The sequence below is a fragment of the Taudactylus pleione genome, unplaced genomic scaffold (genome assembly GCF_031769625.1).
Source record: "Taudactylus pleione unplaced genomic scaffold, aTauple2 ptg000070l, whole genome shotgun sequence".
NCBI classification, from domain to species: Eukaryota; Metazoa; Chordata; class Amphibia; order Anura; family Myobatrachidae; genus Taudactylus; species Taudactylus pleione.
Window position 1 is genome coordinate 18,878,779 of NW_028284472.1, and position 15,154 is coordinate 18,893,932.

General features: G+C 45.1%; 1 protein-coding gene across 1 annotated transcript; it reads left to right on the plus strand.

The window, feature by feature from the left end:
• The first annotated feature begins 425 nt into the window (after positions 1–425).
• On the plus strand, positions 426–14,102 carry TP53I3 (tumor protein p53 inducible protein 3). Its single transcript, XM_088467379.1, has 6 exons — positions 426–474; positions 2,530–2,672; positions 5,021–5,288; positions 5,524–5,736; positions 10,127–10,323; positions 12,580–14,102. Exons 1-6 carry the CDS (start codon positions 468–470, stop codon positions 12,760–12,762), a joined length of 1,011 nt encoding a protein of 336 aa, XP_088323505.1. The 5' UTR covers positions 426–467; the 3' UTR covers positions 12,763–14,102.
• Positions 14,103–15,154: the final 1,052 nt, after the last annotated feature.

Sequence of the window (15,154 nt, forward strand, 5' to 3'; positions counted from 1 at the left end):
TAATAATAATAATAATAATAATAATCAGCTAAATACACTCTTTGCCAAAGAAACTATCATGACAAGTGCAAATCTCTGTTGGTGGCCAGATGTCCTTGTACAAGTACATAGCCAAGAGCCTGAGCTGAACTCTCCACCAGGGGGCGCAGCGGAGGAAGCATGAGTAAGCATGAAACAGCTCCAGCTCTGGGACAAACCATTTCATTCTGCAGGGGAGGCAAATAACTTCCTACATCTTACACTGGCTATCCATGAATTTAGGTTAAAATTAGTGTCATTCTTTATTTAATTATTTTATTTTTTTAAGTGTCTCAGTGTCCAGTTTGTATTATAAATACATGACATCACATGCATTGCTCCCTATGTTATGGAGTAGTACATTCTGCAAGTTAATAAACTTACTTGTCCCTGTACAGTAACAGGCTGCAGCCTCATACAGCACTGCAGAGCAGAGTACAGAAGTCAGTATGGAGGGTAAGAGAAGATTGCATGTAACTGCTATCATGTCTGGTGCATTTTGGTAAATGCAATAGAAAAATGAATGTGAATTAGTGCTTGCATTACATATTTATGTCTAGATGCAATATGCTGACTGTGCATTGGTAATATAAGTGTGTGGCTATAATATTGCACTGTTACAGCACTAAAGCAATCTATATTATAGGTCAGAAATGTATACTACAACATATCCCCCTAGGCCTGCTCAGTCCCCATGCAGTTGATACTTGGGTCATTATATGATATGAATCTAAACGGTATAAGAGATATCGGGCCTGATTCAGCAAGGATCACAACTGTGATTATGCACGTAAACGGACCATTGATGCCTTCTACACATGCGTATGCATTTCAGTGCGCGCGTGCGCAAACACCCCACTGCGATTTGCAGTGGCTACGCAGACCAATCGCAGAGTGATTGACAGGAAGAACCGTTTGGGGGTGGAGACGGGACTGGTCGGGGAAACGCAGGCGTGCCAGTACATTTGAACACCGTTGCAGGGCCGTGCATAAAAGAGCTACTGCGTATCCATACGCAGCCTGAGGACTCGTAGCGTGCAGTGAGGTTTGCAATTCTTGAGTAAGGTCAGAGCTTGTGCAAGTGTGCGTGAGGCTGCGATTGTATTCGATGTTACCGATTTCATTACGGATGTGTGTAAGGTGAGGTGGGCGTCCTCATGTTAGGCTGCGTATGGCATAGCGATCGCAGAGGATTAGCATATCTTCACAGTGAGACTGTGTGCATAATCGCTATTGCAATCGCAGTAGCGATCCGTACTGAGGAGCTCATTCAGAGCCGCTCGCTAGATGTGATCGCTCGCACCCAGTGTATGCAAATTCGGCTAAGTGACGGCATGGCAGGCGATCGCTCGGAAAGGCAAAAGCATGCCCACTTTGTGTTGGCAAGCGATCACTTTGTGTCTATAGACACCCATGAGCGTCTGTAGAGACACCCACTAGCGCACGTCATCTCCTGGAAGTGTATTAAAACATTGGTACATCGAGGACAGGGGTTTATCTAGGGGTCCGAGCGCCCCTGGGAAAGTAGGGGACTGTTAGTAAACAGACCGTGGTGGCTGTATGTTCGACGATCGCCCTCCCCTCCCTCGTCGTCCGACGCTTATGCTTCTGCAATGAAAGATCAGCAGCAGCACAGACTTGACAGCACTGGCCACGGCTGATGCACCCCCTAACCCTGGCCGTCGCCCCTGGCGAGTGCCATCTTGGCCAATAGGAAGATACGCCGCTGATTGAGGACCATCGTTAGGGCTCGCTTGTGGTTGCCTTACCTTACCGCAAGCACTGCGAGGACTTCAGTGTAAAAAACAGGCAAGTGACGTGTACTATGACGCTGGCTGTTAATTATGCACACCTCTGAAACGGCGTTGCTACACTCAGGCACGCCTGCGTTCGCACCTCCACTCCCCCGTTATTAGTGTCCTGCCCCTGTTACCACCCACAAACGGCCTCTCCTGTCACTCATTACACCGGGCTGTCTTTGCTGGGCGAGCAGATTCCGATCGCTCCGAGTAGTTCGCGCACGCGCAGAATGAAGCGTACGCATGCGCGGTCTGACATCTTCGGCCGCGTATGAGCGAGCAGCCGCTAGCATGCGGCTCTGAATCAGGTCCTTAGTCAGCCCCTTAATAGGGAACAGGAGCTAACTCCTTCTCTGCTGTACTTATATTATTCTGCATCACACACACACATATATAAAAACCGTCTTCTTCAGCTTTCAGGACATCTAACTTCTGAAGTGCTGCCACAGCCCAAGTGATGTGATTAGAGTATAAGCTCTTTTGTTCCGAGGTCACTAACACTGATGAATGTGTTGGACTGAACAGTACGCGATTTTAGTATGCAATAACATATGACATGCATTCATCAGTTATAGCAGCACATTTGTGCCAGGCTCTAGTGTTACAGGACCACACCGATGCCAGGGATAAGCTGTTCAGCTAGTGCCAGCCAGGTCGTGCTAGAGGATCATGGGAGTTGTAGTTCATTGCAGGTAGACGCTTTGTGTTACAGGGAAAATGTTGGCCGCGTATTTTGATGCTCCAGGAGGTCCAGAAAATCTGTACATAAAAGAACTAACAAGACCTATCCCAAAAGAAGGAGAGGTCCTCGTTGAGGTCCACGCCAGTGCCCTGAACCGGGCGGATTTACTACAGGTGCGTTGCATTTGCAGTGCAGTATGTCACAGTTTGGGGATTTTCCATGATAAACTTTGGTAGCAGAATTTTAGCAATGGCACTTTTACATCATGACTTACTGAGCAGATTTTAAGTGCACCTATCACACACACAGTGGCGGCAGCCATTTTGTGAGCTGCTGCATCTAGTCGCCCACCCTCCAAGGACCAGGCATGGAAGCCTCTTCTGAGCGTATAGTCTGCTGCATACTCTGAAGAGATCCCTGCACTGGTCTTTTTAGAGCAGGCAGAAAAAGAGAAAAAATTGCAAGTGGACTCTAACCACACTAAACCTAATGATAATATTATTGCTATATTGCATTAAAGAGGTTCTTAGCATAATAATGGCCATAATTATGGGCCTGCCCACCATATCCAGGTGACCTCTATGAGGCAGGTCCCTAACACTCGTATGGAACAAATACAGAGCACGGGACCCCCCAGGCCAACCCAGCAGAACCGCCCCGCGGCATCACACTAGTGCAAGATTACAAGTGATGGTTAAAGAATTATAAAGAAACTCCTATGTGATAAGTCTTAAGCTGGGTACACACGTAAAGATTTTCTGTCCAACCATCCAACTAGTTGATTGATTGGAATGAAAATCTGGTAAGGTATGAAAGCAAATGACAATCAGCAATTTGCTCCCAAACGCCGGAAAATGGACAAAAACTGTTGTTTGAACAAATTGTTTCGATCAAACATTTAAGAAACTTGTCTGACCGACCATTTTCATCTGTTTTCTGGCATTTAGGAGCAAATTGCTGATCATCAGTTACTCCCATACATTACCAGATTTTCATTCCAACCGATCAACTAGTTGGATGGTTGGACAGAAAATCTTTACGTGTGTATGCAGCCTTTACATAACTAAGAGGTTATAATTAAAAGTGTATGAAGTGCTACATATATATACTTAAGAAGTAAAAAAGTGTACATTATGATGCCATGAAGCAGTCCAGCCACACCAGCCCAGAGAGCCCCGTGCCCCAATAGGGGACCTGCCTGATAGAGGCCACCTGGATGCTGTGGGCAGGCCCATATTTATGGCCATTATTATGCTAAGAACCTCTTTGATGCAATATAGCCGTAATATTATTAGGTTTAGCATGGTTAGAGTGTGCACTTGCATTTATTTCTCTTTTTCTGCTTGCAGCACTACTAGTCTCAGCAGGTAGCACCTCACATTGTGCTTAGGGTGTGTAATCTAGGGCCCCTCCCCCTATGCACTTTTTAGAGCAGGGCAAGTAGCCTAAAAGTTTTAGCAGAATCGCCTTTCCCCTACCAAATTATGCTATGCCTCTAATGTCCCTGGATCCTAGCGGATGTATAAACTGTATTGGCTGTAAATTAAGCCCACAGAATTACTGCTTCCACTTTAGTTTCTGTAAGGTATGTACGTTAGATGCTCACAGTATATAATTGTTTATGTTTTACTGTGTATTTGTCTAATGTAAGCATTATGGGATGACTGTAAGAATGTTGTGGGGCTTTATCTAGCCTCTATGGTGATGCTCATTAGATGCTTGCAGAAATCACCGTTCATGAGAGGTGCCATTGTCTGCCTTCCCTTTCCCACAGTCCCTTTATTTCTCCAAGGATTATTCTGTGTAATCCATGTGTGATAATCCATTCACACTAATAATAAGGGGCCTAGTGACAAGGGATATGTATGACATCATTGTGTCAGAGAATTACATCATATGTGAGACGTCCTGTTGTGGAAATGTCTGAAAAGTCGGAAAATAGGATAGTAAGCAGGTGAAGGGCAGGCGGCAAATACAACTCCCTGAGTTCCCTCATAGAGGGATGGCATTAAGCTGTTTCCAGTCATATATATGTGACCAAGTAACACCCATTGCTTATGCTGGGCATACACTCTACAATTATCGGGATTCGGGACGATCCTCCCAATATCCGCATATCCGTGTGGGGCCGTCCAAGGGTCAAGTATCGTTCGGTTGGGCATGCCGGATCGTCCAGCATGCCCGTCCGATGCGATATCTGCAAGTTAAAATGTCTGCTGCATCGGGCAGTGTATGCCCAGGCACGGCCGACAGACAGACATTTCCCCTGTCCCTCCCCATGGAAGGAACTGGGAAATGTCTCCTCCCTCGGGGGCGGGGCACAGATATTGGGGCCAATACACTGTGAGACATCTCACAGTGTATGCCCACGATATCCCCAGGCTGACAGGCATTTTATCTGGCAATGTATGCCCAGCATTAGCAATCCCTACTTTTGTCTGTAATGTTCGAGGCCTACAAACACCTGAATGAATGCAGTCCTGACTTTTAAGTGCGTTAATATACATTTTTGATCTTGCAGAGAAGGGGCAAATATGCCCCACCTCCTGGCGCCAGTGAGATTTTAGGTCTGGAAGCAGCTGGCAGAGTGGTGGCGCTCGGCCCTGGTGCTGATGGATGCTGGAAGATTGGAGATAGAGTGATGGCACTCCTCTCTGGAGGGGGCAACGCACAGTATGTGGCAGTGCCAGCCTACCAGCTCATACCAATCCCCCCTGGCATGAGTGACACTGATGCTGCTGCTATCCCTGAGGCTTGGCTCACCGCCTTCCAGCTTTTGCACTTTGTAGGTGAGTTTTTTTGCCTCACAATGCACTGAAAGTAGATAATCAATCATCAAGGTTGGTAATTTACCAATCAGAAGCCCATAGCAACCAATCAAAAATGTGCTTTCATTATTTGACTCACACACCTGGTATTACAGTTACTGCATAATGATAAAAATTGTTATTCCTTATGTGTAAATGAAAACTTACTGAACCTGCCGGACGTGTTGTAACTTGCTATGTTGTCCATTGCTTAAAGGCAAAGTTCAAAAGAGAGAAACGGTTCTGATACACGCCGGAGCGAGCGGGGTCGGCACTGCCGCCATCCAGCTGTGCCGACTGGCTGGAGCAGTTCCTATGGTAACAGCCAGTTCTGCAGACAAACTTCAGATCGCCAAGAAACTTGGAGCCGCAGCTGGTTTCAATTACAAAGAAGAAGACTTTGGCAAGAGGTGCCTGGAGGCCTCAAACAGTAAGATTCACTGTCACACTTTTATTATTTGCGGTAAAATGTACTTTATAGATGTTTTTGTATCTACAATGGCTCTGTTCCTGAAGACAGGTTTCCTCATAATAGGGAGGTTGTTACACATGAAAGAAGAAAATAACTTAGTGTAAAACGCGTCAGCGGGCATCAGGATTTTCCTACCTTCTGCCAGATTGCGCCACAAGCTTGTTTCTGGGACTTGCCTTTACTGATGGGTTCTAGTCCAACGTTTATCTTGTAGGTGCTCTGACCGTAAGGGGAAGAACTAATGTTGGTTATTACATGCTATTTCATGCTGTTACTGTATTATGTGAGTGTATATTTGTACCTGAGTATATTTTGTTATGTATATAAACAATATTGCACTAGGGTTTTCCACCCTTTTTCATACCATTGTTTTTTGTCACGAGGGAAAGGAGAAAAATTGCTTTTAATAAATATGTGATGTACCAACCAAGTGAGAAGCAGAGGAACCGCAATATACAGTGGGGCAAAAAGTATTTGGACAGCCACCAATTGTGCAAGTTGTTGCACTTTAAAAGATGAGAGAGGTCTGTAATTCCCATCATAGGTACACTCTAACTGTGAGAGACAGAATCAGAACAAAAAATTCCGGAAATCACATTGTATGATTGTTAAACAGTTTATTTGTATTTTCTTGCGGAAAATAAATATTTGGACACCTATCAACCAGCAAGAATTCTGGCTTTCACAGACCTGTTACTTCTTCTTTAGGAAGCTCATCTATCCTTCACTCGTTACCGGTATTAATGACACCTTTTTGAACTGGTTAACTGTATAAAAGACACCTGTCCACACCCTCAAACAGTCAGACTGCAACCTCTCCACCATGGCCAAGACCAGAGAGCTGTCTAAGGACATCAGGGACAAAATTGTAGACCTGCACAAGGCTGGGATGAGCTACTAGACAATAGGCAAGCAGCTTGGTGAGAAGAGATCAACTGTTGGCACAATTATTAAAAAATGGAAGAAATACAAGATCACTGACAATCTCCATCGACCAGGGGCTCCATGCAAGATTTCACCTCGTGGGGTATCAATGATATTGAAAACGGTGAGGGATCAACCCAGAACTACACGGGGGGACCTGGTCAATAACCTCAAGAGAGCTGGGACCACAGTCACAAAGGTTACCATTAGTAACACACTACGTCGGCATGGATTCAAATCCTGCAGCGCCCAAAAGATCCCCCTGCTTAAGCCAGCACATGTCCAGGCCCATCTAAAGTTTGCCCGTGACCATCTGGATGATCCAGAGGAGGATTGGGAGAATGTCATGTGGTCAGATGAGACCAAAATAGAACTTTTTGATATAAACTCCACACACCGTGTTTGGAGGGAGGAGAATGATGAATGGCATCCCAAAAACACCATACCCACTGTGAAGCATGGGGGTGGAAACATCATGCTTTGGGGATGCTTTTCTGCAAAGGGACAGGACGACTGATCCGTATTACGGAGAGGATGAATGGGGCCATGTATCATGACATTTTGGGGAAAAACCTCCTTCCCTCAGTAAGAGCATTGAAGATGCAACGTGGCTGGGTCTTCCAGCATGACAATGACCCCAAACACACCGCCCGGGCAACTAAGGAGTGGCTCTGTAAGAAGCATTTCAAGGTCCTGGATTGGCCTAACCAGTCTCCAGACCTCAACCCAATAGAAAATCTGTGGAGGGAGTTGAAAGTCCGTGTTGCCCAGCGACAGCCCCAAAACATAACACATCTAGAGAAGATTTGCATTGAAGAGTGGGCCAAAATACCTGCTGCAGTGTGTGCAAACTACAGGAAACGTTTGACCTCTGTAATTGCCAACCAAGGTTACTTTACAAAGTATTGAGTTAAACTTTTTGATTGTCCAAATATTTATTTTCCGCAAGAATATACAAATTTAAATTGTTTAAAAATCATACAATGTGATTTTCAGAATTTTTTGTTCTGATTCTGTCTCTCACAGTTAGAGTGTACCTATGATGGAAATTACAGACCTCTCTCATCTTTTAAAGTGCAACAACTTGCACAATCGGTGGCTCGCCAAATACTTTTTTGCCCCACTGTATGATGACAGGTCTTCTAGTTCTAGATTTCTTGTTAGGATCGGTCCATAGGGGAGTGTTGCTGATCGTCTTGGCCTCTGGTTGAGGGGATCTATACACTGTCTCTCTTTGACTCAGAAGGTGTGGACATTTATTTAATAGTGTCAAATGACTACATTATTTTGGGTATATTTACTAAAGTGCAGGTTTCGGATTCTAGCTATTATCTTCTAGAAGGTGTTTGATAAATGATAAGTAAAACCTGGTTGCTGTGGGTAACATCTCCACTTCTAAAAACCTGCACTTTAGTAAATATACCCCGTAGTGTTAATTTTCTTTCATATGTAAAATTCATCCTATTATGAGGAAACCTGTCTACAAGAACAGGGTCACTGTGTATACGAAACCTCTGTAAAGTACTTTAATCCAACCAAGAAGTAATGTGAAACTTCTTCTTTATACCTACTGGCTGCTCTGATTCTGTTATTTCACTGTCACTGTTTCACCTCTCCGATTATTTGTGGTAAAATCTGACAGAAAAAATAAAATCCTCTTTATATTGGTAACTTAACCATAAATGAATGCACTTTTTTACTCAGAGATAAGCCATATTTACAAAGAATAACCGTACATTTGACTAAGCAGCAGTTTGCATTTCTGTGACTGCGTGTAGATGTGAATTGGACATGGCGGAAGAGAGACAAATATTCCGCCAAAGAAAGATGAAAATCATCATCCCACCTATTTAATGGCTACGGCCTGATGTTTTCCGTACTGTGACCAATGACATTTTCTGCTTTCATTATTCAGACTTGCACCACAGCGATCGGTGCAGAATCTGCTTTGCTACCCAGCCGAGCTCGTCACGATTTGTGTACATAGAAGTGAATGACCCCTGCTTGCAGCTATTAATGTTAATGCTGGGTGGGGAAATGCAAATGATCTCCTTGTGTTAGTAACTGTTCCTGCAGTTTAGACACAGCTGCCATAGCAGCATACAATGCCATAACTCCATAACCATACAATGCATTCTCCATCTCCGCACTACGTGCCATAGGCTGGGCCCACTCCTTCCATTTCTGGTAATTAGAGGGCACTAGTTCCCGTTCCTTCTCAGAATTTCCACCGTGTGTCTTCCAAGCCGTACTATTAGTTCTCCACCACTGTTTGTTTTGGCTGCCGGACCATTGAGCAAACCAAGTGAGTCAGGTATCTGCCATATTGTATTTGGATAAGCCCGGGGAGTGCCAGTTCTCTTTCACACATATGGAAATACATTGTATGGGTATCTTAGCAGGCTCTGTTTGAGCAGGTCTTTGTGATCCAACTCTTGTTGGGAACATAGAGCGGATATGAAATGGGCTCATAACAAGATCGCTAACGTGATTATCAGCCAAAAATGAACTCCGATGTTCTGGGTACATCCTCCTCATGGGCAGAATTTACCATGCCAGTTATGCCTGTCAGGAGATGTTGCCATTTATTTAACATTTTTGTTTTTTGGTGTTGATGCCATTTCTCTGGAACCTTCTAACTTAGGGGCAGAGGACAGAAATGCAAAGCCGCACACAAGCAGCTTTGCAATTCCCTCCTTGTAAATATGCAAATGTATGCAAATATGCAAATGCAGCAGGAGGTGTCTGACACCCCCTGCCGCCTTTGCAATCCCAGAGCTGCGATGGAGCCTCAGCTTACGCGGGCTGGCTGGATACGAGGCCAGGAAACTGCGTCCATGGACGCAGATCCTGGTCTTGCCACTCCCGGAAAATGGGGGCGACGCACCACCGTTTCTGGGAACACCCGTCTGTCCCCGCTCCGCTCCGTAAATGCCTTTGCCTGTCATTTAGGCAGAAGCATAGCAGGGGCTGTGTTCGATCACGCAGGAGCCGTTCTTGCACATGTGCAGATTACAGGTAATCGGGAATCTGCAATCAGCATCGCACGGCTGGATCAGGCCCTTAGATTTTACTCTACCTCACCCTGGGCAATTTTTCGATTGTTTCTTTGGGACATTATGTGATTTCCTTGTGTCACCATGGGCGAGTAAATAACTTTCCATTTTGGGGAATTATTAAAGGAAAATTAGCCTTTTTGTCAGAATCACACTGACCCATGAATGATGCCCCTTGTACTTAAAGTACAGAGGAAGTAGCTTGGTAATCCTTACAAAAATGACAGTGTTGCCATGGTAAACCCCCAAATTCCACGCTTTTATTTTTCCATTGCACTTTTTTTGAAAGGGACTTTTATTCTCTGTGGTTTTTACGGGATACCATAAATGTTTTGGCTCCCCCCTCCCCTCTCTTCTTTTTATTTCAGATGTAGGAGCAGATATTATATTAGACTGTGTGGGGGCAACGCACTGGCAGAAGAACCTAGAGTGCCTTAATACTGATGGCCGCTGGGTGGTCTATGGGCTCATGGGGTCTGGTGAGATTAACGGCGACCTGCTGGCGAAGTTACTGTGGAAAAGAGGGAGCCTCCTGGGCAGTCTCTTAAGATCACGCTCAAGTAAGGTGAGTGGTCACTTATACTGTAAAAGGTGTATAGTAGGTAAAGTGCACCTATCACCAGGACCTGGGTTTTTTATTCTTTTGCTTTAGTACATAGGAGAGGATGCATCGAACCTTCGAGAGAGATAAGGTGGAGACGTTGTCTATAGCAACCAATCAATCTGTAATTTTATAAACTGCACTACATAATTGATAGTTAGTAGCTGATTGGTTGCTATGGGCACATTCTCCATTTTGTTTCTCTTGATGGTTTGAGGCATTTCCCCTTTAGTGATTTATGTTATGTGCATCCAGGAAAGAGAATGTTATACACCTTCCTGTGCACTCTCCAGGAAGCCCTGCATAGCACTAGTGCAGGCCTGGACAACCTGTGGCTCTCCAGCTGTTGTGTAACTACAAGTCCCAGCATGCCTTGCCAGAGTTTTAGCATTCCCTAATAGCAAAACTGTGGCAAGGCATACTGGGACTTCTAGTTTCACAACAGCTGGAGAGCCACAGGTTGGCCAGGCCTGCACTAGAGGGTGCTGGGCCATAAACTGTCTCTTTAATCTGATAGTCTCAGCCTCCAAATAAACCTATTAGACTGCACTGGGCCAGGCTTCCTCTGCAGGTCACAGATCTCCTGCAGTGTGGGATGGAGGTAGCTTCCCCAGGAGAGAGCACATCACCCTAAAGCTGCATACACACGTAAAGATTTTCTGTCCAACCATCCAACTAATTGATTGATTGGAATGAAAATCTGGTAAGGTATGAAAGCAAATGACAATCAGCAATTTGCTCCCAAATGGACAAAAACTGTTGTTTGAACAAATTGTTTAGATCAAACATTTAACAAACTTGTCTGACGACCATTTTCATCTGTTTTCTGGCATTTAGGAGCAAATTGCTGATCATCAGTTACTCCCATACATTACCAGATTTTCATTCCAACCAATCAACTAGTTGAATGGTTGGACAGAAAATCTTTACGTGTGTACCCAGCTTTAGGTGAGAAGTCTGCTTTATAGAAAGGTTTTATATTGAACCTAAGTGTCTGAGTTCCTCCTTTTATATTACAATCAAACCAAATACACAGCTTAACTCATTTCACTGGTAACAGACTTGCAGCAGTCTGCTGGTATTGCAGAATTAATCTGACAGGTCATTTATTGTATTGAATTTTATGTGCATAGTAATCATTGTTTCTGTGTTTAGTATAATATTACTAGAGGCATCCATCTTGCATGACCCCTGACCTCATTTGAGTCATCAATACCAGAACTAGCTATACCAGCCAGGGCTGGTGCCACTATGGCGGGTTAAGCAGCACGTTGGCTCCCCCTGTCATAGTGCCAAGTGCCAACCAGCCATAGGCTGTCACCAAAAAATGGGGGGTTACCCCCTAGACACAAAAATCAGCCCATACAGAAAGCACAACTAGCATTTTTCCAGGTTCCACTACAGATCCAAGCATGCTCTGGTTGCCTTAAAGTGTTTGGACATGCTGGCACTTGTAGTACTAGGACCTGTAGGGCACCTTGTAATAATGCTGAAAAAAGCTATACACACACTGTTTTTAAAACAGTATTATTTGAAATAAAAACCCCTCACTCAGCTCACATTTAATACTTTATTTCTCACCGAGTTCCAGGGTCTTCCTCTAGGTCTATGTGCACAATCCACAGGGTCAACTTAACTAGGACTTGGGCCCTCATTCAGAGGCGCTCGCAAGAAGCGAGCGCTCGTTCTGAATGAGGGCGGCCGCTTCTATTTTTAAGTGCGGCCTCCTGGTCGCTAGCTAAGCTGTGGGTTACCACCACAGCTTAGCAGGAAGCTCCCCACTGACATCACTGATGATGTCAGTGCGGCCGCCCACAAAACGGTAGGCGTTCCTTTCCGTTTGTGAAACCACCTTTCCCCCCGTCCCGCCTGCAAAACGGGCCGAGCTGTCGATCAACATCGACAGCCGGCCCTTTTGTAGTGAGCTCCGGAGCAAGAGAATTTCTCTCTCACTCCGGGGCTTGCACACGCGCTATGCGGCCGCTGCGCGTGCGTAGGGCCTTACCATCGACCCGGTTGCGAGCGCTCAGCGCTTGCGACCGGGTCTGAATGTGACCCTTATTCCTTACGGTGAGTTAGTAGCGGTACATCACCTCTATGAATACGGCGTTAGGTCAGACCGTTGGGAATCCCAGCTGTAATACATAGAAGTGGTACCGCTAGAGGTTACAGTGCATCCTCTGCTATTTGTGTGACTGTATTGTTGGTTGTGTGTTACAGTACAAGGCAGAACTGGTAAAGGCATTCACAGAGCAGGCTCTGCCGAACTTTGCCCCCGGGGGTCTCATTCAGCTGCAGCCGATAGTGGACAGCGTTTACCCCCTGGACCAGATCGCGGAAGCTCACCAACGCATGGAGGACAATAAGAACACGGGCAAAATCGTCCTTAAAATCCCGCAGTGATACTGGAAGATGGAGACGGACATTATTATAATGGAATAAACAAAGTTTTTTACTGATTGGAGAAATGTCACTGACACCAAAGTGTAGGTCTAGAACCAAACTCCCTGCGGGTGCTGTATACTGGTTTAATGACATCAGATTCCTGATGATAGGACACTGGTAATGGGAGACTGTACCTTACATGGAACCTTTGATGTATTAGTTTGGGATTACCCATTTACCATGTATCACTGCCCCTGCCAGTGTATTCACGCATGCACAGGACCAGACACAGATTTCAATTAACTCTTCCATGCACCAATTATTAAATGGTTAATATAGAAGTTCTGCAATACCTGCGGGAGATTAAACAGAGGAAAAGCAGAGGTGTTCTTATATCAACCAATCAGATTCTAGCTGTCATTTTATTGAATGTACTAGAGAAATGATAGTTATAATCTGATTGGTTGCTATGGGCAATATCACTTTTCCTCTAGAAGTTTTGATAAATCATCTCTGCAGTGTGATAATGTGTAGAACACCCCCATGGCTGGCATGTGACATGACGTAGCTGTCAATCACAGCACAGCCATGACACAAAGGGTTAAGTGTTTATTCATATACTACAATATTTCTGTAGCAGGAGTGGCCGCACTATTTCAGCGCGGATCACAAGTCTGCAATCGCACGTACCCGCTCGCTGCGACTTTATGCAAATGAATGCGATCGCAGCACTGTACCAAGACGCCCATCGCTGTATAAAGCCGCACACTTCCCATAACATACATCCGCAAGTCAGCGAAAACATTGGTAACATCGGACCCATACGCAGAGTTGTGGTTGAGCTGATCCTGGCTCACAAACTGCAAAACTCCCTGTCGCCATCTAGACCTCTGGCTGCGTATGCCATCGCAGGGGCTTAATTATGCACGCTCCTGTAACGGCGTTCAAACGCACAGGCACGTCTGCGTACCTTCGCGCAATCAAACGACACTTCCTGTCAATCGTTTGTCGATGGCTCTGCGTATCCTCTGCGTTCGCTTTAGCGATTGCAGCGGCCTGTTCGCGCGCGCTCGATGCGGTGCATATGCATGGTCAGAACGCAAGCATCGACCCAGTGCGTGCGTCCGCAGACTTGCGATCCGAGCTGATCGAGGCCCTGAGTACCCACAGCCAAGCGAGGTTATTACAGGCCTTTATTTTTTACAAAAACATTGTATCATTTGGGTATTTATAGAAAATGTGAGAAAGATACTGCCATGAGTTTAATTACTACTACAATATTGTCTTTTGTATCCCACTTTTGATGATGTTTCTGACGCAGTTTCAGGGGTATATTTACTAAAGTGCAGGTTTTTAGAAGTGGCGTTATTGCCCATAGTAACCAATCAGATTCTATCTATTATCTTCTAGAAGGTGCTAGATAAATAAGTAGAATCTGATTGGTTGCTATGGGCAACATCTCCACTTCCTAAAAACCTGCACTTTAGTAAATATACCCGAGTATAGAGAATATCACTTTCATGAATATAATCTGTTATATTTAATTTAAATATAGAACACTGGGGATAATTATTCTTACAACAACATTTCCATTTTTTTTGTTATGTAGTCATGTTGACATGGCCGAAATGTCGACTGACCATGTTGACATTCACAGTGCCAACATGGGCATAATGTCAACATTGTGAATGTCCACAGTACATTGTTAGGGTTAGGAAGCAGTTAAGGCTCTAACACTATAAAATTGCTTATGTCAACATTATGTCCATGTCACTATTGTGCATGTCGACACGTCACATGACTGCAATGTCGATACTCTGAATGCCAACGTTACATTCCACATTTTTCTTACTGTGTTATTGAACACATCCTGGTACTGTGCTGTATAAGAGCGATCCTGTGTCACTTTCAGCCTAATTCAGAGATGTACGCACACCCGATGGTGTGACATCTGCACATGTAGAGATGCGACACTGCGCGTGTGCAGATCTCGTCCTATGAAATTACTTGCAGATCCCTGGACGCCGCAGCCTGACTGACAGGCTGCGGCCGTTTGGAACGGCGACAGACAACGTTGCAGAAAACTAGAGCGTCGTCCCTTTTTTGGGCGCGCAGAAGCCAGCTGCTGGATCCTTGGACGCAGCTCCACTGGCTTCAGCGGCGTGAATTCCCCAGTCATCCTAAATTACCTGAGCGTTACTCGGATGACCAATGTTTGCGCAGATGACCCGAAGCTGCGTCTTTTTGTACAGCGGCGGATCAGAGAAGCCGGAAGGAGGCGTCTGTTTACACTAGAAGCCTCCTGCGGCATTAGCATATTATCACACAGCCGCTGAGTACAAAGATGCAGCAGCTTTGCAATTAGCGCACGTCTCTGAATCAGGCCCTTAATATCGTGATCCATTTGCCG

Excerpts from the sequence above, each read along its gene's own strand:
- TP53I3 (XM_088467379.1), top strand. Across the intron at positions 2,673-5,020 it reads ACCGGGCGGATTTACTACAG|AGAAGGGGCAAATATGCCCC; the intron begins GTGCGTTGCATT and ends TTGATCTTGCAG. Across the intron at positions 5,289-5,523 it reads CCAGCTTTTGCACTTTGTAG|GCAAAGTTCAAAAGAGAGAA; the intron begins GTGAGTTTTTTT and ends CATTGCTTAAAG.